The sequence below is a fragment of the Ovis aries genome, chromosome 4 (assembly GCF_016772045.2).
Source record: "Ovis aries strain OAR_USU_Benz2616 breed Rambouillet chromosome 4, ARS-UI_Ramb_v3.0, whole genome shotgun sequence".
NCBI classification, from domain to species: domain Eukaryota; kingdom Metazoa; phylum Chordata; class Mammalia; order Artiodactyla; family Bovidae; genus Ovis; species Ovis aries.
In genome coordinates, this window is record NC_056057.1 from 68,596,864 (window position 1) to 68,624,241 (window position 27,378).

General features: G+C 42.4%; 1 protein-coding gene across 6 annotated transcripts in view; it reads left to right on the forward strand.

Moving 5' to 3' along the window:
* CPVL (carboxypeptidase vitellogenic like) overlaps window positions 1-27,378 on the forward strand; it is a 133,394-nt gene that overhangs the window by 21,930 nt on the left and 84,086 nt on the right. For 4 of the 6 annotated variants that reach the window (XM_015095329.4, XM_060414783.1, XM_042248638.2 and 1 more), the window contains 2 exons: window positions 2,513-2,701; window positions 10,526-10,644. In XM_015095329.4, the coding sequence (XP_014950815.1) occupies window positions 2,536-2,701; window positions 10,526-10,644 (285 nt within the window). In that variant the 5' untranslated portion in view covers window positions 2,513-2,535. Of the gene's footprint in view, window positions 1-1,507; window positions 1,591-2,265; window positions 2,390-2,512; window positions 2,702-10,525; window positions 10,645-27,378 lie in introns of those variants that run through there. The other 2 variants (XM_027968648.3, XM_060414782.1) reach the window with 2 other exon arrangements.

The window sequence follows — 27,378 nt, forward strand, 5'->3', positions numbered from 1 at the left end:
TGATATGGCTTTCATTTTCATCAGGAGAGATGACAGCTAAGCACAGTCCAGGAACTCTGACCATTAAATGAAACAGTGAAATGAAGTATGTTGTTTTTTTAATTCACCTACATGGGAAACCATGACTCTAATAGTTATTTGATTAAATGTTAATGGGGGCTCCTAAGTTGACCCAGCTCTTGCTTTTGTGTGTTAGATTTATGTCAGTTAAAACAAGACCAACTTCACCTTTCTTTCTTTAACATCTTTGAGTCAACATTTGCTGACAAAAGAAGTTGTAACTACCCTGGTTATTTAAATATTAATGATTTCCATTAAAGGGGGCTGGATGTTTACAGCAGAATGATTGAGAAATTAGCTGGTATGATTAGTTCCTTGTTTCTGCCTGCAGGAAAAAGCCTCTTAATGGAAGAGCTCCTTCCAATGTTTTTCATACCACAGATTTTTTTCCCCATGAACCAGAGAGTAAGATTGTTGACTTCAAGCATTCCTTGAAAGCAGCTGTTATTAAAACATTAGCATAACAAGTTCTTATAATTAAAAAAAAATCTTTCATCAGTGCTATAGTGGTCATAATACTTGGGCTTCTTGGGAACTTAATTTCAGTTTCTAAAGTCATTTTGTTCCTTATTATAGTAAATAGACAAAACCACTCTTAAGTACATGGTCTATTTGGTTGGGCTTGTTTACCTTAAGTCTGGGGAATTCTATTAAGTTAACCATGAAAGACTTGACAAAGGTCATGTATTCAATCAAATTATAGTTATAAACTTTTATCTTATTGGAGAAATGTGGCTGAGAACCTTTCTAAATTTGCTAGAACCAATATTTTCCTATTATGCTAAATTGGCTTGTGATTAGCATGTGGTTAATAGATTACAACACCTTGTATGTTTTTAAGGTATATTAATGACTTGGTATACTAAGGCACTGAACAATCAAGCCAAGCATTGTATTTGCCTATATTGTATATTTCTCTTTGCATCCAGAATCTGAGTGAGCAGAGTATTTAACTAGCGGTAGTACAGAGTCATTTAATAGCACTGGTGCAAGAATCATATTACTTAATAGAGTCAGGATTAACAGAAGCAATTGAGGCACCTGCCTTGGATGTAAAATCTAAGAGTGCCAAAAAACTCAGTAATCAAGATAAATAATATTTAATGCAATACTTGAAAAAATCAAAGTCAACTCAAAAAATCCTTGATGGACAAAATTTCAAAATTAAAAAAAAGAAAAGGTCCCACTTTACATCTACATCAGACTCACTTTACCCTCAGCCCAGCCCTGACTGCATACTAGTTCTGATTTCTCTGTTTTGATGTCTGTAGATAAGGTACTCCTTCGAGTCAAATTTTCCGTGTCTAAGATTGATGATGATAACCCTTGTTTTCCTGGCTATCAGGAAGTTCAAATCAGCTAAAAATACATTGGAAAAACCCATTGTAAATACAATTTACATGTTTACAAGTTTAGGGAATTCACCACACATTTTTTCAGCAAACATCAGGTTACAAGATCCTTGAAAAGCTTTGTGTTAATAAAGTGTGAGGTCTAACTTTTGAGTTCACTGGACAGCCTGCTATAGGGGTAAGGGTTGTAGGATCTTCTGTCTCTTCTTTCTTTTCTTTTTTGTTTTTGAATGCAAAGTTTGGTGATTTGTAAGAGATAAAAAGCTGGCCAGAAATTATTTTAAATTTCCCTGCAAAACACCCATGGACAAGTCAGGTCTCACCTTTTCTCAGGCTTTGCCTTCCACCAGTGATGCCTTCCCCATTTCTCCTGCCTAACTGAGCTCCACCCACCTTTTACTCACCTTCTACCTTGGTAAGGTCTTCCTTCCTAGGTTCTCCTGTCCTGAAATATGTTCTGAATCCTCTGCCTGGAGTAGATGACTGTCGCTCCCACTCTGTGATTTGTTTAGAGTCCCTGTTGTCTTCTTGGTTCCTGTAATCCTTCATAGAATTTATTTTCCAGACCACAGTTTTAGAAATAGAAGCTGTTGTGCTTGTTATATTGCCAATCACTTAAATAGCCTTCCATTAGATTGTTAATTTCAGGATGAGCAAGGACTGGGTTGATCTTATTTAGGCTGTATCTAAGGTACTTAGCTGGTGAAGGCAATGGCACCCCACTCCAGTACTCTTGCCTGGAAAATCCCATGGACGGAGGAGCTTAGTGGGCTGCAGTCCATGGGGTCGCTGAGTCAGAGACGACTGAGCGACTTCACTTTCACTTTTCACTTTGATGCATTGGAGAAGGAAATGGCAACCCTCTTCAGTGTTCTTGCCTGGAGAATCCCAGGGACAGAGGAGCCTGGTGGGCTGCTGTCTCTGGGGTCGCACAGAGTCGGACACGACTGACTCGACTTAGCAGCAGCAGCAGCAAGGTACTTAGCAGAGAGCTTTATGTGTATTTTTTGAGTGACTAAATGAGTGTTTTGCATATAAAGGGGTTTGGTAAATATTTACTCTTTGGATTCATTTGTGGAAAGTTATTGTTTTCATTCTAGGCCCAGAGGGAACGGTTGGTGCCATGTGGAAGGCACTTTTTTTGCTGGTTTTGTTGGCGCTTAGCCCTGGTGCTGATGGGCTGTTTCGCTCCTTGTACAGAAAAGCCCATGTTTCCAGACCACGTAAAGGAGACCCAGGACAGCGGTTATTTCTGACTCCTTATATTGAAAGTGGGAAACTTACAAAAGGTAAGCCTAAATCTGAAACCGCTGAAACTGTATAGTTTCAACAGTTGTTGTTTTAGCAGATGTCTCACAGGATCCAAAGACAATATATTTTACTCAATTGTTTCATTTCATATATTAACAATTTGATATCATATAGTATCCGAGTTTTGAGCCAAAAAGAAAGTTCATCAGGGTCAGATTAACTAGTAGTTGAGTCTCCACATATCTATTTATAAAACTAGTATATTGCCTGTCTACAACTGGTCATTTAATGAAAGAGAAAGTGAAGTCACTCAGTCATGTCTGACTCTTTGCGACCGCATGGACTGTAGCCCACCAGGCTCCTCCATCCATGGGATTCTCCGGACAAGAATACTGGAGTGGGTTGCCATTTCCCTCTCCAGGAGATCTTCCCAACCCAGGGATCTAACCCAGGTCTCCCGCATTGCGGGCAGACACTTTAACCTCTGAGCCACCAGGGAAGCCTGCTCATTTAATAGGGCTAATAATAACCTCAGAACTTACTCTGTGTCAGTTATTGCTTCCAAGCATTGGATATAAAATCATTTAAGTATCTCAACAACCTATTTAAGCTTCTTTACACAGAAGATATCTAAAGCAGGAAGAAATAGTTACTTGCCAGTCATGCAGACACCAGCTGGTAGATGCAAGGGTCGCATCCAGACAGCTTCATTCCAGAGTCTAAGCTCATAGCCATTGTGCTTGGCCCCTTTGCCTGAGAAGTTATCTGAGTCTTAGGACTCATTTTCCTCATTGATTAGATGGAGATAAAACAATTCACCCAAGTCACAGAGATGTTAAAAATATCAGATTAAAAAATGTACATGAAAACTCTTTGTAACCTGTAAGTTGCTCTCTAAATACCTGTATTCGCTGATGGCTTTTATTTAGAGATTGTCCTAATACCAGTACAAAAAGTGTCATTTGGTGTCATCAGAGTCTAAAATTTATGACCTGCCTCTGCTATTAATGCTTCTTCATGCTTAGGGAAATCACTGTATAAGATAAATGATGTAATCTTTCTGGACCTCATGATGCTCCTAAACTATAAAATAGTATATAGACAGCTATCCTGAAGAGCTGTTTGTGAAAGGAAGCAGAGAAATGGGGTGGTGGATGAGGAGAGTTATGGAGTCAGGAAGGGTCATTAAGAGAGTAAGAGATAATGACAAGAGTGGTCCAGTAGAGAAGGGAAAGGTGATGGGATGGGACATCGCATGGTGGAGCGTATCTTGGAGATGAGCATCCGTAGATGGAGGTTTTGGTGTTTGCTTTGGATTTTATCCCTAGTCACATGTAGGAAGGCAGACTTAATGCTTGTGAAGCTGATATGCTGGTAGATTTCATGGGCATGTGGAACTCAAACTAGAGATTTTAGGGAAGTGATCATTTTAAAGATAAAAAATAAATGCATATACTCTGTATGGAAGTTTAAAATAAAGCAACTTTTCTTCATTTGAAGAGATCTCATAGTCAATAGACTGTCTTTATTTTTTTTTTTTAATTTAAAGCCAAAACATTTTCCCTTCTTATGTGTGCATTTGAGTTCTGTTCATATATCTTTGCCTGAAATATCCATTGATTCCATGTTTCATGTTTTTTTTTGGTAAGAAAAGATGAAAAACTTTGATAATATAGTCAATGATAATATAATGAGGCAATGCAGTCTTTTTTTAAAAGACTCAATTTTGCTTGATGTAGAAGAGTCATGAAAATATGGCAGCCCAGCGGTACAGGCTGATGTCACTGGATGTAAATGAAGAGGCAAATTATCATTAATCTAAATCCACCCAATTGGGTCATGTGCATTGCTTTTCAGTTCAGCTCAGTTGCTCAGTCGTGTCCGACTCTTTGTGACCCCATGAATCACAGCACGCCAGGCCTCCCTGTCCATCACCAACTCCCGGAGTTCACTCAGACTCACGTCCATTGAGTCCATGATGCCATCCAGCCATCTCATCCTCGGTCGTCCCCTTCTCCCCCTGCCCCCAATCCCTCCCAGCATCAAAGTCTTTTCCAATGAGTCAACTCTTCACATGAGGTGGCCAAAGTACTGGAGTTTCAGCTTTAGCATCATTCCTTCCAAAGAAATCTCAAGGTTGATCTCCTTCAGAATGGACTGGTTGGATCTCCTTGCAGTCCAAGGGACTCTCAAGAGTCTTCTCCAACACCACAGTTCAAAAGCATCAATTCTTCGGTGCTCAGCCTTCTTCACAGTCCAACTCTCACATCCATACATGACCACAGGAAAAACCATAGCCTTGACTAGATGGACCTTTGTCGGCAAAGTAATGTCTCTGCTTTTGAATATACTGTCTAGGTTGGTCCTAACTTTTCTTCCAAGAAGTAAGTGTCTTTTAATTTCATGGCTGCAATCACCATCTGCAGTGATTGTGGAGCCCAGAAAAATAAAGGGTGACACTGTTTCCACTGTTTCCCCATCTATTTCCCATGAAGTGATGGGACCGGATGCCATGATCTTCGTTTTCTGAATGTTGAGCTTTAGGCCAACTTTTTCACTCTCCACTTTCACTTTCATCCAGAGGCTTTTTAGTTCCTCTTCACTTTCTGCCATAAGGGTGGTGTCATCTGCATATCTGAGGTTATTGATATCTCTCCCGGCAATCTTGATTCCAGCTTGTGCTTCTTCCAGCCCAGTGTTTCTCATGATGTACTCTGCATAGAAGTTAAATAAGCAGGGTGGCAATATACAGCCTTGACGTACTCCTTTTCCTATTTGGAACCAGTCTGTCGTTCCATGTCCAGTTCTAACTGTTGCTTCCTGGCCTGCATACAGATTTCTCAAGAGGCAGGTCAGGTGGTCTGGTATTCCCATCTCTTTCAGAATTTTCCAGAGCTTATTGTGATCCACAGAGTCAAAGGCTTTGGCATAGTCAATAAAGCAGAAATAGATGTTTTTCTGGAACTCTCTTGCTTTAGCTTCTTCAATAAGTGGATACTGATGACTGAGATTATGTTCATTCACAAAGCAGAGTTAAATACTCATCACCAAACCCTACCAATCCACAGATGAGGGGCTTGAGACTCAAATATTTTACATGACTTGCCCAAGAGGACACAGGTAATAGTAGCAGAGATGGGATCAAGATCCAAATTTTCTGCCTTCTGCTCTGTAATTTGCCTACTATAATTTATTTTCCTTTGTTTAAAAAGCTTGTCCTCTTCTGGAATAATCAGATGCACACACATGAAACAAGGAATCAGGCAATGCACGCTAAAGTGCTAAAGGATTACATTTGAGGTAGATATGCTGTAATTTTTTAGAAGGAAGCTATCCCTGTTGGTTGGCATAATGAGGTAGAAAATAGTAGTAGTAGTAATAGTAGTAGAAAGAAATAAATAGCTAACATTTAGTAGTAATTATATGCCCTGTTCCTGTCACAGTGCCTGTATGTAATAGGCACTCAATAAATATTTGTAGAATTTGATATGAGACCTAACTATGTTCCTGGAATTATGCTTTATACACATTATCTCTTTTAATCCTTCGAGCAACCCTAATGAAGGATGAATAGTTATTGTTCCCATTTTATAGATGAGAAAACTGAGGCCTAGAGAAATTAAGTATCTTGCCCAGGGCTATGTAAAGCTAGTAAGTGGCAAATCTGACTTTAAAACCTATCTCTGCTGACTCATGATTCCTGGGTCAGGAAGATCCCCTGGAATAAGAAATGGCAATCTACTTCAATATTCTTGCCTGGAAAATTCTGTGGGCAGAGGAACCTGGCAGGCTATAGCCCATGGAGTGGCAAAAAGTCAGACACAACCGAGCACGTGCACACGTGCGTGCACGCACACCTGCGTGTATGCACACACACACACACACACACACACACACACACACACACACTGCTGACTCACAGCTCAAGGTAGGAACCGCTGTGCTATGTGGCCAGACTTGAAGATATAGGGTGAGATTTGGACAAGTAAGAAAGAGTCTGCACATCCTGAAAGAGGAAGACAGCTTAATCAGCGTTAAGGGAAAGTGTCTTTGAATTGTACATCAGGTAGAACCAAGTGCAGAGAATATAGAGAAATCTGCCCGAGATTGTCCACATCCCTCCCATTCCTGGATTTCTTGCCTATGAGCATTTCCCTCTTATGGATGTTAACGGTAGTAAAGAAAGATTTCAAGGGAAGTAGTTTTATCTTCTATCCTTTTGTGCCAACCCTGTTAGATCACCATCTGATAAGTGACAACATTTAAAATATTAAATCTGGTGTAACATCACTTTCTAAAGTTCTGTTACATAGTCAAAAATATTTAAATGGAATTTTAAATGGCTGATCCAAAGTCTGGTACATCTGGGTATTCAAATGTAGCCCTGACAACATAATTAAGGATAATTTTATTCATTCGCTTTACTGAAAGTTCAGGAAGCTTTGGACAGATGGTCAGCTCCCTCCCCTGAATCCCTTTTGTGCATCAAGTCTGTTGAAATCTTAGGGACATGAGTCTTAATATCGCAACGAAACATTTCTGAGATAAACAATAGTTCACAATAAGACACAGAAAATTTTAATTTCTTTTAAATTCCCAGTTAACTAGCTTAGTTTTACGTAGTTGTACTTGTGTGTTTGCTTTCTCTGCAGCTTGAATAAACTGTCACTCCCTGAAACAGAATGAATAAAATTAATAATTTTAATTAAAATTAAAAAAAATTAAAATAATTTTAGTGTACTTCCAAATGCTGCCTTTTCATAAACTTTAAAGAAGATTTTACTATTGGCTCTTAATTTATTAAAAATTATGGCCTGGTAGTGTCCTGCCCATCCAGATGATGTTACAAGTCTTTGCAAATATGGAGTGCCTGATTAGCTGGCTCAAGCCCTTCTTTGGTCATGCTCCAATCTTTTTGGATTGGAAGTGTTACTATCACAAGCACCAGTCACCACAGTAAGAAGTAGGAAGTGAAGCCACTTCAAAGAAAACCTTTTTCCTTTTTTCAGCTGTTTCAAACATTTGTATTATGAGTCATGGTTCCAGGAAGAAAGAAACTCCTACATCTTGGGAGTTTATTTTCCACATTCCATTAACAGATTCTGAAAGGATGAATGGGACATTTGAAAATGCCAAAAAAAAAAACCAATTTATTTGAGAGAACTTTTAATCATTTTACTGTGGTATAGTTAGAGGAAATTTTAAATTCAAAACAAGGCGAAACTCTTCCTTATGGGCCAGAGAAAAGTTTTTCTGAATTTCCCAGGATCTTAATAAGGCCTGCCTGCCTTAGGAGGTTTTTGTAGAAATGAGCTGGTCCAAGTGCATTGCCAGCGTGTCATGTTTTAGTTGGTTAATTCACATTTATTCATTAACAAGTATGTATCGAATGTCTTAAGTGTTTCAATCAGCATGCTGTGCCCCTGGGGGTACAAAAGTAAGCAAAACAAATGCCCTGCTTTCCAGTAGCCCCTGATCTAGAAAGGAAGGTAGAAAATATACCCCGTGAGTTCAAGGCAACAGAGATAGAACTTCGAGATGCTCAGAAAGGGTCAGTAAGAGAGGACCAGGTAAGCATTTGAGTCATCTTCAGAGCAGGTCAGCGGACCTCGTGTTGTGCTGGTCTCAGAGAGAGAAATTGATTCAATCACCCATCTCCCGAAGTCCATTTCCTCCTGCTCCTTTCTATTACATGTTTTCTCTTCTTCTCATTTTACTCTGACCTTTCTCATTTTTCTCTGTCTTTCTTGAATGCCCATTTACTCCTCTGGGATTTACTTCTCACTCATTCCCAACCCTTCAGTCTTCAGTTCTCTGCTCTCCTTTTTTTGAGAGGGTCTCTGCTGGATTTTGAGAAGGTTAATAGTTTTGTGAAAAATATTTCAAAAGTGTTTTAGGTACAAACTTCCAACTCCAAAAGATAGGATGTGGGCTGTGATGTATGTCATAGTAAGAAGAGTTAATAAACTGTCTTGCATAGAAAGTTGCTAAGAGAGTCAATCTTAAAAGTCCTCATCACAAGAATAAAAATTGTAGCTGTCGGGGGTGATGGATGTTAACTAGACTTACTGTGGTGATCTCATCACAACATATAGTGTATGAATATTCAATCATGTTGTACATCTGAAACCAGTATCATGTTGTATGTCAATTATATCTCAAAAAGTGGCCAAAAGAATTGTTTTAAAGACTGCCCAGCCCTGGAGTTGATTTTTCTTTGGGCTAACTGAGAGTGGAAGCAAACACGGGAAGAGGGAACGGTGGGGGAATGGAAATGGACAGGTACTCACTATTTTCCCCTAGCATCTCTCTTTTCTGTACAATCTTTCTTTTGTCTTTGCCCCCCCCCCTTTTTTTTCAATTGGGAGGGATATATCTCATGGGGAAGAAAATGGGGAAGGGGTAGAGAGGTTGAATTAATCCTTCCTGGGGGAACTGCACCGAGTCCAAAAAACGCAAAGTCTTCTAGACTATTCTTGGGGTGGCCCACGGGCTTATGAGAATCACCCCTTTCTTTGCCAGAGCCCTTATTTTATGTGCATCTCTGTGCTCAGGGGTCATATGCATGCTTTCATTTGATCCTCTCATGAAGTCCAGGGTGGACAGATCAATATCCACATTTATACCATGGCTTACCACGTGCTGTCAGTGATGTCACTGAATACCAAGTTGGGAAGAGATGCTGTCAATCGGCATTCCAGGGCCCGTGGGCTCCGGCAACCCACTGGAGACATCTCTAGTTGGTAGCACATGTATAGGATCGAGCTTCCTTATCTACTCTCTACTAGCCAGTCTCCAACTTAGCAAGTCTCAGACTTAAGTAGCTATTCTTGAACAATCCATTTTTAGCAGGGACACTTGCTTTGTTCCCCCTAAAGGTCTCCTCTTCACCCAGACTTCGCCACCACCCCCTGCTTCCTACCTGCTTACTATCCCTTCTCCACTCCTTTCTTATTCACTGCTTCCCCCTCCACTCCCTGCTGCCTACACCTTCTAACTGACTCTCTAGCTAAGGTGCCTTGTAGCAGGGTAGGGGCAGGAGCTATCTCTGCAGCCTGACTGCTGGGTTTAAATTCCAGCCCTCTTTTACTATATGTGACCTTGGGCAAGTTACTTAACCCCTCTGTGCTTTTAGCTTTCTCATCTGTAAAGTAGGAGTAATAATTATGCCACATAATATAAAACCCTTGTTATATCGGCCTTGGAAATGTTAGTTCTATCGGTTTTGTTTACTCCTGGGCGGCCTCAGCTATCTGAGTGTTAGCTCTTTCTCCCTCCCTGTCCTTTTGCTGCCATAAGAAGACCAGGACCTATGCCTTTCACAACTCTCCCCTGTCCTGTTTGGCTCCCTCTGGGTGGCCTCACGATCACCCCCAGTCCCACTGCCTGCCTCTCCCCACCCTCCTTAGCCATCCCTAAGTATCCCCACTCCCCACACGCCTCACTTCATTTCCCTTAGTGGAAGTGTCAGGCCCTTTGCTCTCAACATCAGAAGAGTGTGGAGAACACAGGCCTTCCCTAGGCTGAGAGCTCGTTCGCTGTGTTATTTCTCTTGCACCCCTCACCCCGACCTTTTGGAATTAGGTGACTTTATCCTGCCCTGGCCCTCCAGGTGGCCCAGTGTGAACACCTTGATTTAACTTTGGAGTGGAGTTGAGTATAGCTGATTTTCTTCTTGGCTAAAAGGTGAATGTTGAATATGTGGACCTGGCCAGGGCAGTAAGCACCTGTATGGCAATCCCCCTGTAGCTTTTCTGATCACTGATTCCAGACCTGGCCCCTGGGACAAGTCTGGCCAAGATGGAGATGGCCAGCGCTGCATTTATTTTTTGTCTAATCCTTATACATTTTTCCCCCACTAGGGAGACAGTTGAGTTTGGTACCTCCTTTCCCAGGATGGAATTTGACAAGCTATTCCGGTTACATCACCGTGAATAAGACTTACAACAGCAACATTTTCTTCTGGTTCTTTCCGGCAAAGGTAGGCCTGCAGCAGTGCCCCCACAGGACCCTGCTGCTCAAGAGCTGACTCTGTTGCTCCAGGTGGAAACGTCGGTCTACAATCAACCCAAGGGTGTTGTTGTTTTTTTTTAATCTTTTAGATTATTTTTTTTCTAAAAATAAGTGCCAATGATTCCATGTAGTGTTCCTGTTTATGTGCAGGAAACAAATGCTACTGGGGGAGGTCCAGCTTTTAAATTCCTTGCAGCCTAATTCAGAGTATTAGTGCCGCTATGCTCTTCCTGCCACGATCTTCTTCCTATCTTTTTGTTGCTTTATTCTAAAAATATTTGGGGGCAGGGATGGGTGGTGGGGAGCAAGGAAGGACAGGGAGTGGGGAGATTCCTGAAGTTCACAGGGAATGCATGTCTAAGCCTGTCTACATTTAGTCAGGGATTGACTGCTCTGTCTGTGGATTTTACTGTACTGATTTTTGTTCTTATACTCCTTTGTGCGTCCAATACCCACTTACTGTGTAGATCTTTGTGGGGACACAAAGAAGAGAGAACTGAACTCACTCTGTGGGCCATTAGGGGAGGGCTGGGAAGGACTGGTGACCCAGGATGGCTCCGAGGAGGGGTCTCTTCACCTCACATCCATACAGACATATGTCCTTGTACTTTACCAGCTGTGTTTAGCTCAGTTCAAGGTTCCACAGTGCTTCAGCATTGACAGATCCCTTTAGGCTTATGGATACTATTGGGGGTTATTGTAAGAGGTACTGAGATGAATACATAAATCTTATCCTACCACAGGGTAATTTTCTGTTTTTATTTTCCAAATTGAGTTTGCTTCAGAAGCCAGAGAAAACAAAGGAAAAGTTATCCCTGTGGAGGGTGGTGTTTATTTTTGCATAAAATTTGCAAATTTTATGCATATAACAGCACTGTATATGTAATGACTGCGTAAATTGCTTAAACAAAGTTTCTTCTCTTGGTACTGTGGGGTTGTGTTTTCTTGACTTTTCATTTCTGCTTTCTCAGCCATGGCCTCTGATTGTTCATCAGGTGGTTGTGTGAGGGGTGTGGAGAAGGCACGTGAGAAATGGTGAGGAATTCAGGTTCTTTGTGATGGGGTCTCATAGTAGTTTGCAGGCTGTCATCACTCTGGGATGCCTCTCCTGGACCCCTTATTTCTTCCTCACTGTACTCTTGAGTGAGGCAAGGAAGGTTCCTAAAGCACAAAATTTAAGGACTCACTTTCATGGGTGAGCACCTACGAATTGATGCTTTTGAACTGCAGTGTTGGAAAAGACTCCTGAGAGTCCCTTGGACTGCAAGGAGATCAAACCAGTCAATTGTAAAGGAAAGCAGTCCTGAATATTCATTGGAAGGACTGATGCTGAAGCTAAAGCTCCAATACTTTGGCCACCTGATGTGAAGAACTGACTCACTGGAAAAGACCCTGATGCTGGGAAAGATTGAAGGCAGGAGGAGAAGGAGATGGCAGAGGATGAGATGGTTGGATGGCATCACTGACTTGATGGACATGAGTTTGAGCAAGCTCCAGGAGTTGGTGATGGAAAGAGAAGCCTGGCGTGCTGCAGTCCATGGGGTCACAAATAGTTGGACATGACTGAGAGACTGAATTAAACTGAACTCATGGGTTTACACGTGCAAGGCTGGCACTTGACTATCTCTAGACTCCTGCTGGAACCCCTCTTGGGGGAACCCAACTGGAAACCAGAGGGCAAGGGAGTCTGGCCCATTGAGGTCTGCCTACCAGGGCACAGAGCCAAGTGGAGACTGGATTTTCAGAAGTGGTCAAGAAAATATCTGAATCTCCAGCATGATATTGAGGACAGTTGGTATAAATTAAGCCTAGAAAGATGACCTATTTTTGACAGGTGGGAAATTTCCTTGTGTTCTTAGAAGTCTCTTAAACTTTATGCCTTTCAGAAACCATACTGTATGGTTTGTGATATCACATCTGTCTATATAATATGCAAATGCAGGCATTTATCATGAATAGCAGTTGTACATTGTACAATTGCCATTGTACAAATTTAATCACTTTAAAAAAACACAGATTTATTATTTCACAGTTCTAGAGATCAGAAGTCCAATACAGGTCTCACTGGCCTAAAGTCAAGTTGTTGGCAGGGCTGCGGTCCTTCTGGAGGCTACAGGGGAGAATCAGTTTCCTTGTCTTTTGCAGTTTCTAGAGCTGCTGGCATTCCTTGAATCAATGGCTCCTTTTACTGTCTTTATAGCCCACATCAGTGAGCTGAATACTTTGCACATTGCATCACTTTGGCCAACTCCTTATTCATCACCTTCCCTACTCTTGTATGTTGCCTCTCTCTTCATATAAGGACCTGGGATAACTTTGGACCCACCTGGATAATCCAAGATAAATCTCCCTATTTTAATGTCAGTTGAATAGCAACCTTAATTCCATCTACAGCCTTATTCTTCTTAAGAATTAACATATTCACATGTTCTGGGGATTTGGATGTGTACATCTTTTAAGGCCATTCAGTTCAGTTCAGTTCAGTTCAGTCGCTCAGTCGTGTCCGACTCTTTGCAACCCCATGAATCGCAGCATGCCAAGGCCTCCCTGTCCATCACCAACTCCCGGAGTTCACCCAGACTCAAGTCCATCGAGTCCATGATGACATCCAGCCATCTCATCCTCGGTCGTCCCCTTCTCCTCCTGCCCCCAATCCCTCCCAGCATCAGGGTCTTTTCCAGTGAGTCAACTCTTCGCATGAGGTGGCCAAAGTACTGGAGTTTCATCTTTAGCATCATTCCTTCCAAAGAAATCCCAGGGCTGATCTCCTTCAGAATGGACTGGTTGGATCTCCTTGCAGTCCAAGGGACTCTCAAGAGTCTTCTCCAACACCACACTTCAAAAGCATCAATTCTTCGGCTCCCAGCCTTCTTCACAGTCCAACTCTCACATCCATACATGACCACAGGAAAAACCATAGCCTTGACTAGACGGACCTTTGTTGGCAAAGTAATGTCTCTGCTTTTGAATATGCTATCTAGGTTGGTCATAACTTTCCTTTCAAGGAGTAAGCGTATTTTAATTTCATGGCTACAGTCACCATCTGCAGTGATTTTGGAGCCCCAAAAATAAAGTCAGCCACTGCTTCCACTGTTTCCCTATCTATTTCCCATGAAGTGATGGGACCAGATGCCATGATCTTCGTTTTCTGAATGTTGAGCTTTAAGCCAGCTTTTTCACTCTCCACTTTCACTTTTATCAAGAGGCTTTTTAGCTCCTCTTCACTTTCTGCCATAAGGGTGGTGGCAATCTTGATTCCAGCTTGTGCTTCTTCCAGTCCAGCATTTCTCATGATGTACTCTGCATAGAAATTAAATAAGCAGGGTGACAATATACAGCCTTGACGTACTCCTTTTCCTATTTGGAACCAGTCTGTTGTTCTGTGCAAAATGGATACTTGAAAAATTAACCCGGATTAGTGATTCACAATATGTTCTTTTATTTTATTATACTTAAGAATGATCTTCAAATTCCCCAGAGATTCTGACTCATAAACTAGGAGAGGCTAGCAAGTTGTAGGATTAGCAGGTGGACCATGCTTCAGAAATCATTGCTTCAGCCTATAGGCTACTATCCTGGATTCAGTGTTCCTGACCCCAAAGTGACTCACACTTCATTTGCCAGAAAGAAACAGCCAGAGCAGGGAAACCCCGATGGAGGTGGGTGTGTTATTCCATGCACTTACCTAGGATGAAGGCTGGAATGGGAGACTGAGGAGGTGAATGCAGCCTTTGGGGTCATTCTGCCACTGCCAGGTCTCCAAATCCAATGCGCTCTGTCTCTCCACCCTCACCCTAGTCCTGCCTGATCCCTTACTCTCTCTTCTGCTTTGGTGGCTGGTTATGATACCAGTGAGCTCCTCATTGATTTCTGCATGATGTCTTTTTTTTTTTTTTGGTAATGATCCAGATTTGTGAAAACAGGGAAGTGATCAAACAAAAACAAAACGAAGACTCAGTCTTTTCCTTTTTAGGTTGCCTCTAAGCAGGTGGACAGCTTTATCGAGGAGACTGGCGATGCTCTGGGACTGTAAAGCTGGTCAGGGAAAAGGGCTTAGGGTTTATACTCACTCCTAGTTGCTGGACTGAAACCCCTTGCAGTAAAATAACTGGACTGTTGGGGCCCCCCTTTAGTTAAAGAAGACCTGCCTATGCACCCCCAGAGTATGTTCTCTGGGGGTCCAGAATTGTAGCCTTAGACACATTCTAAGATGATCCCAGAAGACTTGAAACTGAGGCCACTGCGGCATGAAAGATGCTTAAGAACGTGGTGTCCTATTGGAAGTGATAGACTATGCTTCAGGAGAGAGGCACAGCGAGATGAAAAGACGGTTCTGTTGACAGGTTATCACCACATGGCAGCTGGGATAGATAGTTCCAAGACCTCCTTCTGGGGAGCCCACACACACAGCCAGGTCTCCAAGGCCCCAAAGCAACCTTTCCTGCCTAGGCAGTCAGGCTATAAATTATGGACCAGGCCATTTTGGGTGAAGGAGATAAAGCATGCGACAAGGAGAAGCAGTGGTCACTGAGATGGGAGACAGTTCCTTTCATTTGGCAGAAATAATAGTTTGTTGCCTGTCACAGGGGAACAGCTGATATGATCATCAGGAGAGAAATGACCCCTTACGAAAATTGAAGGTAGAGAAAATAAGAGGCCCAGGAAGGATGCCACACTTGTAATAGCCCCTGGGTAATTTTTTGGACTGCTGTTTCTCAAATTAATTGTGTTTCCTGTTATTTCTGTGAATCTTCCCTCTTATTATATACAAATCAATGAATAATGGGTTCCAGAACTTGAAATTGGTGTGCAGTTGGGGGACACAATCAACATGAGAAATGAACAGTCATTTTTCATAGAATAAAAAGTACAATGAAACCAATAAAAATGTAACAATTATAACAGCTGCTCTTGATTGAACATTGACTATGTGCTAATAAGTACTGGGCATTTTTCTTTAATCCTTATGAAAACCACATGAGGAAGGAATTACTATCTTCATTTTACAGTTGGAAGAGAATTGCAGAGATTAGATAATTAGCTCCAAGTTTCCCAACTAGAACTGGGCAGAATTAGATTTTAAAACAAAATCTCTGTTGGAGAAATATTTGCTCTTGATCACCCCAGGTTGACTGTGAGAAAACAAATCATGGAGGGCAATAAATTACAATTGTTAAAAGTATGGCTCTTGAGTCAGGCTTGGATAAAACCTTGGCTCCACTTCTTATGCCAAATGTGACCTTAGGCATGTTCTTAACTTCTCTGAGCGTTGGTTTCCTTATTTTAAAATGAGGCTCAAATTACCTACTGAACAATGGTTTTGAGAAAATGAGATAATATGATAAAGTCTCAGAATGGTGTTTGATATCTAATAAGTAGAGTTGCTATTATTATTTCATTATCAGTATTATCACTGTCATTACTAGTTTTTCTAGTATTAACACAAATACTCTACGGAACAAAACCAGACATAATTTGGGAGATTAAAGATGTCAGGAGATAAGGAGCAATTCCAAATTGGAAGGAGTCGGATGCCAGCCAAGAATGTGGATTAATTGTTACTGGGAAAGGAAATTACAAAGTGGAATTGGGATTTTTCATGTTTAAGAAGGTAAAAAATCATGTATTGTTTGCAACCCCATGGACTGTAGCCTACCAGGCTTCTCCATCCATGGGATTTTCCAGGCAAGGATACTGGAGTGGGTTGCCATTTCCTTCTCCAGGGGATCTTCCTGACCCAGGAATTGAATCCGGGTCTCCTGCATTGCAGGCAGATGCTTTACCCTCTGAGCCACCAGGGAAGCCCATTTTTTGAAATTAGCATCCTTTTCATTAGAAAAACTATCCAGCATTTAAGTTTTTCTTATAGATAAAGGAGTAATTTGTGGGATGCATTTATCTAAAACCTGTAGATTATTCAACTGCCATAGAGTCAAAATCTGAAATGTTTAGAGTTGAGTCTAAGCCCCTTTGGACTGCCCCAGTGGCTCAGCAATGAAGAATCCACCTGCATTGCAGGAAAGGCAGGACACATGGGTTCAATCCCTGGGTTGGGAAGATCCCCTGGAGTAGGAGATGGAAACCCACTCCAGTATTCTTGTCTGGAGAATCCCATGGACAGAGGCCTATAGTCCACGGGATTGCAAAGAGTCAGACATGAATTAGTGACTGAGCACACGTACACGCTGCTGCTGCTGCTGCTGCTGCTAAGTCGCTTCAGTCGTGTCCAACTCTGTGCGACCCCATAGATGGCAGCCCACCAGGCTCCACCATCCCTGGTATTCTCCAGGCAAGAACACTGGAGTGGGTTGCCATTTCATTCTCCAATGCGTGAAAGTGAAAAGCAAAAGTGAAGTCGCTCAGTCCTGCCCGACTTAGCGACCCCATGGACTGCAGCCTACCAGGCCCCTCTATCCATGGGATTTTCCAGGCAAGAGTACTGGAGTGGGTTGCCAGTGCCTTCTCAAGCACCCTTTACTCAGGTCCCTACCTCGTTCCTCAGGCCAAGGAGAATAACTGGTGTCCCTGGAATCTGACTATCTGGTGATGGAGAAAGGTCAGTCTCATATTGAGGAGTCAGCAAGGCCGGGATAGAGTGAGGCATGGGAGGTGCCAGGAGGCAACATTTGAGATGATCCCTCCCTCTCAGGGTCCTGCAGGTGCTGACCCTGCTTACCCGGACGCCAGGAAAAGCATGAGTGCAGGGGATTAGATGAACACAGTCCCTGCATCCACAGTGCGATGCACAGGCAATGAGCCACTCTGATGCTTGTGGCCAAAGCAAAAGGCATTCTCTCTGGGAGCAGGAGAGCAGGTCCCCAAGGGTCCCTGGAAGCCAGCAGACAGCCAACCCTGGGAGTGCAGACACAGGGCCTTCGCACACACTCAGGTCACTTCCTCCTTTGGATGTTTAGACTGCTTCAGTAACAGAATGGCACAGAGCAGTAGCTGCCAAACTTGCGACTGCACGTCAGACATAACTTGGGAGCTTTACAAATATGACAGATCCTCCAGCTCAGTATGTGACGTCTCCCAGCAGAGATCTGATTTGTTTGGTCTGGAGAGGGCCCAGGGATCAGTGTTTCTAACAAGTTCCACAGTGATTCCAGTGCAGCTAGTCAGTTCTTTGAATTTGGAAAGAGAGAACTAAAGGTCAGGGCACTTTCTCCAGTGTAATCTCCAGACATATTTTCTCATACTCCCTGTGCTCAAATGGTATCTGACCAATTTAACAAGTATTGAATTTTCAGCGAACACGATATTTAGCTTTGTCAGTAGAGGGTGCTGGAGGGACATTGCAGGAGGAAGTTGACGTCTCTTCTTGGTCCCTTGTGCATTTTGCTTTCTCTTGGCCCTGCTGCCCAGGCCGTCAGCAGTGTATGTGGAAGGACAATCAGTGGTGCTCTGCCTTAGCAGGGCACCCAGACCACGAAGACGCTCAGCAGGTTTATAGACTGGACTCCATCCCAGTGACCACCTGTCTGTGGCCCTCACAGACAGGTCTCACCAGTAAGCAGGCTTCCTACAGCCTAGGCTTCCTACTTTCTCTGGCACCCTCTCATCAGCCTGGACTACCTGCCTCCCAGAGGGTCACTTCCAGCAGCCTTCCTGGCATGGACACCATGTGCTTCTGGTTGTCCATGCCCTTCAAGCAAGCAGCCTCCCAACATCCTGACTTCCTCTGCATTCCTGGCCCCTGCCAGCCGTAGCCTGCTGTCCTGCAGGCCTTTCCTTGCCCAGCGGTTGTTGGCCTGCTTTGCCTGGGCACCTCAGTGAATTTCTCAGCCCCTCAATGGTCTGGAACCATAGCTTCTCCAACGAGATCTGGACCGTGGCCTTGGGAAGGGCCACACCCCACCTTATGAGTTCATCCATCCACCCGCCCTTCGGTGGACATTCTCCCTCAGCCCAGATACCCTTTAGAGTTCTCTTTACATATTTATGGTTATCCTTCCATTATAATGAACATCCATTTACATTAAAATATGGACACAGGAAGCCTACCCAGCATGCTGGCATTTGGCCAACACCAACGAAGTGGCTCAGTGGGGAAGAAGACCCTCTGGTATTCCAACCCCACCCTTGTCCTGAGCTGGATGAACATGGCTAATGGAGGCCAGAGCAAACACTAGGACTTGTAATGGTATTGAAGGTCGGTGTTTTCAAGTTAAAAAAAATTTTGAAAAACAGAAAAATTTAAGAGTTAAAATTTACTGCGTGGTTACGGAGAAGCTGTCAGGACCTGCAGCAGCTGGTCTTTCTGCCTCAATCTTATTCTGCTAAGACCAGTGAATTACTCATTTGTGCTTCGTTGCAGATCAGCTTGCCTTGCTTCTTCAGGCATTTAATAGAAGATGGCTACCCTGCAGTTTCCTAGTCCATCTGTCCTTGGACCATGCGGTAAACAGAGATTAGCACTTCTCCTGGGGGCAGAGTGTGGTTGGCCCAGTTTGGATCAGGTGTTCTTCCTCGGTCCTATGAGCTAAGACTGAGGGTGCTGGGTCATGTGATAATTAACATGGCTAATGGGCTCTTTCCATTGGTGAATGGACTTAGAGAAGGGGATGTAATTTGGACAAATCTCTTAAAATGTGTCTACCACTGATGGCTACAAATACACCAATAATGCAGTAAAGATGTGGAGGTCACAGACACTTGTCTTCTTTAAATATTCACTGTTTATCTTCTCTTGGCTATGCACTGATAGCATCAGGGATCTGGGAAAACAGAAGGTAGGTGAGTGAGACAAATCAAAAAGAAAGTAGCTAAAAATGACAAATTATGGATCATCCCACCCATAGGTATGCTCAGGCTCTGCAGAAACCTTGATATGCCTCACTGCCTTTGAGAAATGAAATTTTAATATGGAGAAACAAGTAAACTTTCAGCCATTTCTTCTGTGCATCAAGAAAGGAAAGTCAGTAATTTTCTCCAACACCCTTCCCTCATTCTTTTAATGTCCAGCGTTTTGGAAGACGGCATGAACAGAGAAGCTAGAACTTTCTAGTGAAGAATTAACATCCAGGTAGAAAGGTTAGGAAGGAGAAAGGTAAAGACAATTCTAGTGGGGTGTGAGCTGGCTCAAATGAATGAGATAATCCAAAGCTTGATGAGAGTCAGTGGGAACTTGGAAGGGATATGAGGAGGCTTCAGGACAGAAAAAAAGTTTTAAAAAGTTAATTGTCCATATGATGGTACGGTGGCAACTATCATAGTATAGGAAGTTTTTAGAGAGTGTTCGGAATGAACCACTATGAGTAAAATTCCCCTGAAAAGCACTGAATGTCTTGAGTAAGTTATTTTTATGTGTTGGGAATATATCTGTATAATTAAAATGTTATTAAGTATCTAGTTAACAGTTCTAATCACAAAACCAATTGCTTTAAATAAAAAACCTCTGCCTTCATTAGTATCATTAGTGTTGCAGCTGAAATACCAGCTGAACTGGGACCTGGGTGGCAAAATAGGAGTCCATTCAAACATACTCGGGGGAATTTTCAAGACAGTTACATGGGGTTCTAATGACTTCAATTACAACAGAACGCATTACTTAAACCAAGCAAATGATCAGCCTCTGCATATAGAAGTGTGAAGGGAGCCTTAATTAATTTACTAATTGCACTTCTTATTTTAAGTGGTACCATTGGTTTGGGTCTATAGTGGTTAGGTTGCTGTTTTCTCTTACAGAGTGTGGTGTTCCTCTGTGGGGCTGGAGAAAGGGAGTATGTCCCCAGGCCTAGGCATTGGCAGATTGCGCCAATACTTACTGGGTACCTAAGATTCCCTAGGGTTACTCCAATAAGTCCACTGTCTACAGTATAGTACTGAAATCTGCAAGTGTTTACTGCATCCCCAGCCCCAGTGTACGAACGTACTGCTTCAGTGATTATGTAAGGTTGGAAGGTTATCTACCACGTGATGTAGAGGGGGGCCCAGAGGGATGGAGTGAAAGATGGGTATTGTTTGATGGGGAACAGGGTGAAAAGGAAGACTCAAAGTATAAGAGGATGCTACTCATGTGGGAAGCAGTAGGGCAGGAAGGTTTCATTTCATTAGTGTTTTCATATAGAGTCCTCTATGCTCACTTTGAGAGTTGGACTATGAAGAAAGCTGAGTGCTAAAGAATTGATGCTTTTGAACTGTGGTGTTGGAGAAGACTCTTGAGAGTCCCTTGGACTGCAAGGAGATCCAACCAGTCCATCCTAAAGGAGATCAGTCCTGGGTGTTCTTTGGAAGGACTGATCTAAAGCTGAAACTCCAATACTTTGGCCACCTGATACGAAGAGCTGACTCACTTGAAAAGACCCTAATCCTGGGAAAGATTGAGGGCAGGAGGAGAAGGGGATGACAGAGGATGAGATGATTGGATGGCATCACCAACTCGATGGACATGGGTTTGGGTGGACTCCGGGTGTTGGTGATGGACAGGGAGGCCTGGCGTGCTGCGATTCATGGGGTTGCAAAGAGTCGGACACGACTGAGCGACTGAACTGAACTGAACTGATGCTCACTTAGAAGCAAGGAGGAAGAAGCTGGGTGTTTTTGAAGAATCTCTTTATGTACAGAAAGAAAGAAAGTGAAGTTGCTCAGTTGTGCCCGATTCTTTGCGACCCCGTGGATAGTAGCCTGCACCAAGCTCCTCCGTCCGTAGGATTTTCAAGGCAAGAGTACTGGAGTGGGTTGCCATTTCCTTCTCCAGGGAATCTTCCCAACCCAGGGATCGAACCCAGGTCTCTCACATTGTAGACAGACGCTTTACCGCCTGAGCCACCAGGGAAGTCCTTATGAACAGAATGTTAAATCAAATACATGAGTTTTAATACTTCAAATGACAATCTGTTAAGACCTAGGGTATTTTTTCACCATCATAGTGAATGAATAATGGAATGCGCTAATGTGAGAGATTGTGAAATTTTCTTCAGTAGAGATCTAAAAATTAATTGCTAAACTACCTCTTTCTGGGCTCTTCCTTTAGCAACAAACCCTGAGGAAAGAGTGTCCAAGTTCATGAACTGGCCACCAGGGGTCACCAGAAGAATTAAAAGGGCTTCTGAGGCAAAGCCATAGTTTCCTGTTCACGAAGAGGGCAATTTGTGATTCTATTGTTAGAGACTTCTCACTTAAATATTTAGGATCGTTTTGTCCCTTCTTTTATATATAAAATTTCCTTGTCCCTTATTTTTGATCGTCAGTTCTTGCTACACTACTCTGACCTATATGTCATTGGTAGATATATACTATCATGTGAATTGAATCGCCAGTCTATGTCTGACGCAGGATGCAGCATGCTTGGGGCTGGTGCATGGGGATGACCCAGAAAGATGTTATGGGAGGGAGGTGGGAGGGGGTTCATGTTTGGGAATGCATGTAAGAATTAAAGATTTTAAAATTAAAAAAAATTAATTAAATATATAAATGCTTTTTTGTAAGGTATCATTCACATTTCAAATGCTAGTCCATCACGGAGGCTGCCTTTAAGTATTCACTCTAACATCTTCCTGCTGTTCTTTTATATAACCCATTTCTTTAATTACTTATTTATTACCTGTCTTCCCACTTTACCAGAAAAGTAGCCAGAGTTAACACTTAAGTAGATACTCTAGGCACTGTTCAAGTGCTGGGCATATATTAACTCTTGAATCTGCACAACAGTCCTGTACAATAGACATTATTATTATTCTTATGTTCAAGCAGAAGACACTGAGACACAGAGAAGTTAAGTAACTTACCCAAGGTCACACAGCTATAAAACAGCATAATTAGAATTCAGACCCTGGCAGTCTGGTGCCACAGTCCATGTTCTTCTTCATTAACTATCCTTCCTGTCCATGAGTGGGAGCTGGCCTGCATCCCCAGCCCTAGAATAATGCCTGGTGATGTTGTATGTTAAATGAATTAATAATTCATGGTAAATTCAGAGTGTCAGACTATTCAGCCAGATGATGATATGTACTGATATATGAAGAGATTTCCACAACATGCTGTTAAGTGACTGCAGCAAATATAGAATATTATATATTGTTGTTTTTGTTCAGTTGCTAAGTCATGTAGGACTAGTTTGGGGGAAAAAAAGGTACTTATGTACATAACACATGTAACATCTATGAGATATGTGCATATGTACATGTGAGGAGGTGGGGTAGGGCATAGAGAAAAATCTGAAAGACTAAATACTCCAATGATTATCTGTAGGGAATAGGATTGGTGGGCAAGGGGGATTTTTTTTATACCCTCTTTGAAAAAAAGTAAGAATAAGTATTTCCTTTATGATATGAAAAACTTTAAGTAAAAATTTTTGAATTTTTGACAAAAATAAACACACTCTCTCATTTCATACATTTTTGAATTACAGTTTCAGAATAATAAGTACTTTAAAAGTCCTTAATTTCCTAAATCTATAAATCAAGTAAAACAGTTGCTTCTTACTTCATTCAAGTCTGAATTTTGCAATTTTGTTCAGGGTGTCTTCATTTACTTTTATTTTTTTCTAAATGGGAGTAGGAGGTGGGAGAAAGGCTTCATTCCCACAACTGAGAGCTAAATATATCACCCAAGGAGTTAGATTGCCAGGGTCTGAATTCTAATTATGCTATTTTATACCTATATGACCTTGGGCAAGTTATTCAACTTCTCTGTGTCTCAGTGTCTTCTGCTTGAACATAAGAATAATAATAATAATGTCTGTTGCATAACTTTATGCCATTATTATTGACATAATTACTGTGTGTATCATGACGTTGTGATGTCTGCATGTGTGTGTGCATGTTCAGTCACTTCAGTCATGTCTGACTCTTTGCAACCTCATGGACCTGTAGCCCACCTGTAGCCCACCTGTAGCCCACCTGAGGCCCACCAGGCTCCTCTGTCCATAGGATTCTCCAGGCAAGAATACTGGAGTGGGTTGCCACGCCCTCCTCCAAGGGATCTTCCTGACCCAGGGATTGAACCCACATCTCTGGCATCTCCTGCACTGCAGATGGATTTTTTTTTACCACTGAGCCACCTGGGAAGCCTTGTGATGTCATATCATATTTTAAAAAGTCTGAAAGCTGTGGGATTACTGACTCTTGGACTTTTTGCATTGAACACACAAACCTTTCTTTTCTAGCATCTGATTTTTGCATTTCATTCCAAATAAGGGAAATATTTTCTTCACAGTTTGGTTGGCACATCAGAGTAAGACGATGTTGGCGTGTAATTTTCTTTTTAAAAAAGTGAGCTTCTTCAAAGATTGTTGAGCTCATTCACCTCCTTCAAGAAAGTAAATTTGAGGAGCAGGGTCAGCTGAGGTTGGAGGTGTGTATGCAGATCTCTTATTATTTAAGCATGCCAAGAATGCAGTGTCCTGTGCTTCAAAGTTGCATAATAAAGATGTTTGGCACCAAGGTACCAGACTTGACTTTGTAGTGTGGCCTCTCAGGGTCAGCCTATTTTTCTGACAGCCTGGAAGTCCCATCATTGTGCCAGGTCACAGGAAGAGACATGAAAAGCAGGGGAGGATAGAGTGCAGAGCAGAGGGCCCAGGGCATCCGAGAGGGCAGAACTCTCTATTACCCTCACAGCTTCTCGGCCCTGCCTGCACATTTAACCACCTCAGTTTGGTTCAGTTCAGTCGCTCAGTCATGTCTGACTATTTGTGACTCCATGAATTACAGAGCGCCAGGCCTCCCTGTCCATCACCAACTCCCGGAGTTCACTCAAACTCATGTCCATTGAGCCAGTGATGCCATCCAGCCATCTCATCCTCTGTCGTCCCCTTCTCCTCCTGCCCCCAATCCCTCCCAGCATCAGAGTCTTTTCCAATGAGTCAGGTCTTCGCATCAGGGAGCCTAAGTATTGGAGTTTCAGCCTCAGCATCAGTCCTTCCAAAGAACACCCAGGACTGATCTCCTTTAGGATGGACTGGTTGGATCTCTTTGCAGTCCAAGGGACTCTCAAGAGTCTTCTCCACCACAGTTCAAAAGCATCAATGCTTCGGCCCTCAGCTTTCTTCACAGTCCAACTCTCACATCCATATATGAACTCTGGAAAAACCATAGCCTTGACTAGATGGACCTTTGTTGGCAAAGTAATGTCTCTGCTTTTGAATATGCTATCTAGGTTGGTCATAACTTTCCTTCCAAGGACTAAGCGTCTTTTAATTTCATGGCTCCAATCATCATCTGGAGTGATTTTGGAGCCCCTCAAAATAAAGTCTGACACTGTTTCCACTGTTTCCCCATCTATTTCCCATGAAGTGATGGGACCAGATGCCATGATCTTAGTTTTCTGAATGTTGAGCTTTAAGCCAACTTTTTCACTCTCCTCTTTCACTTTCATCAAGAGGCTTTTTAGCTCCTCTTCACTTTCTGCCATAAGGGGGGTGTCATCTGTATATCTGAGGTTATTGCTATTTCTCCCGGCAGTCTTGATTCCAGCTTGTGCTTCTTCCAGCCCAGCGTTTCTCATGATGTACTCTGCATATAAGTTAAATAAGCAGGGTGACAGTATACAGCCTTGCTGTACTCCTTTTCTATTTGGAACCAGTCTGTTGTTCCATGTCCAGTTCTAACTGTTGCTTCCTGACCTGCATACAGGTTTCTCAAGAGGCAGGTCAGGTGGTCTGGTATTCCCATCTCTTGAAGAATCTTCCACAGTTTATTGTGATCCACAGAGTCAAAGGCTTTGGCATGGTCAATAAAGCAGAAATAGATGTTTTTCTGGAACTCTCTTGCTTTTTCCATGATCCAGTGGATGTTGGCAATTTGATCTCTGGTTCCTCTGCCTTTTCTACAACCAGCTTGAACATCTGGAAGTTCACAGTTCATGTATTGCTGAAGCCTGGCTTGGAGAATTTTGAGCATTACTTTACTAGCGTGTGAGACGAGTGCAATTGTGTGGTAGTTTGAGCATTCTTTGGCATTGCCTTTCTTTGGAATTGGGATGAAAACTGACCTTTTCCAGTCCTGTGTCCACTGCTGAGTTTTCCAAATTTGCTGGCATATTGAGTGCAGCACTTTGACAGCATCATCTTTCAAGATTTGAAATAGCTCAACTGGAATTCCATCACCTCCACTAGCTTTGATGCTTCATAGTGATGCTCTCTAAGGCGCACTTGACTTCACATTCCAGGATGTCTGGCTCTAGGTGGCATCGTGATTATCTTGGTCATGAAGATCTTTTTTGTACAATTCTTTTGTGTATTCTTGCCAATTCTTCTTAATATCTTCTGCTTCTGTTAGGTCCATACCATTTCTGTCCTTTATCGAGCCCATCTTTGCATGAAATGTTCCCTTGGTGTCTCTAATTTTCTTGAAGAGATCTCTAGTCTTTCCCATTCTATTGTTTTCCTAAATTTCTTTGCATTGATCACCGAGGAAGGCTTTCTTATCTTCTTCTTGCTATTCTTTGGAACTCTGCATTCAGATGCTTATATCTTTCCTTTTCTCCTTTGCTTTTTGCTTCTCTTCTTTTCACAGCTATTTGTAAGGCCTCCCCAGACAGTCATTTTGCTTTTTTGCATTTCTTTTTCTTGGGGATGGTCTTGATCCCTGTCTCCTGTACAATGTCACAAACCTCCATCCATCATTCATCAGGCACTCTATCTATCAGATCTAGGCCCTTGAATCTATTTCTCACTTCCACTGTATAATCATAAGGGATTTGACTTAGGTCATACCTGAATGGTCTAATGGTTTTCCCTACTTTCTTCAGTTTCAGTCTGAATTTGGCAATAAGGAGTTCATGATTTGAGCCACAGTCAGCTGCCTCTCTTGTTTTTGTTGACTGTATAGAGCTTCTCCGTCTTTGGCTGCAAAGAATATAATCAGTCTGATTACAGTGTTGACCGTCTGGTGATATCCATGTGTAGAGTCTTCTCTTATGTTGTTGGAAGAGGGTATTTGCTATGACCAGTGCGTTCTCTTGGCAAAACTCTATTAGCCTTTGCCCCACTTTATTCGGTATTCCAAGGCCAAATTTGCCTGTTACCCCAGGTGTTTCTTGACTTCCTACTTTTGCATTCCAGTCCCCTATAATGAAAAGGACATCTTTTTTGGGTGTTAGTTCTAAAAGGTCTTGTAGATCTTCACAGAACCATTCAGCTTCAGCTTCTTCAGTGTTACTGGTCAGGGCATAGACTTGGATTACTGTGATATTGAATGGTTTGCCTTGGAAATGAACAGAGATCATTCTGTCGTTTTGAGATTGCATCCAAGTACTGCATTTCTGACTCTTGTTGACTGTGATGACTACTCCATTTCTTTTAAGGGATTCTTGCCCACAGTAGTAGATATAATGGTCATCTGAGTTAAATTCACCCATTCCAGTCCATTTTAGCTTGCTGATTCCTAGAATGTTGACGTTCACTCTTGCTATCTCCTGTTTGACCACTTCCAATTTGCCTTGATTCATGGACCTAATATTCCAGGTCCCTATGCAATATTTATTGCTCTTTACAGCATTGGACCTTGCTTCTATCACTAGTCACATCCACAACTGGCTATTGTTTTTGCTTTAGCTCCATCCCTTCATTCTTTCTGGAGTTATTTCTCCATTGAATTCCAGTAGCATATTGGGCACCTACCAACCCGGGAGTTCCTCTTTCAGTGTCCTATCTTTTTGCCTTTTCATACTGTTCATGTGGTTCTCAAGGCAAAAATACTGAAGTGGTTTGCCATTCCCTTCTCCAGTGGACCATATTCTGTCAGACCTCTCCACCATG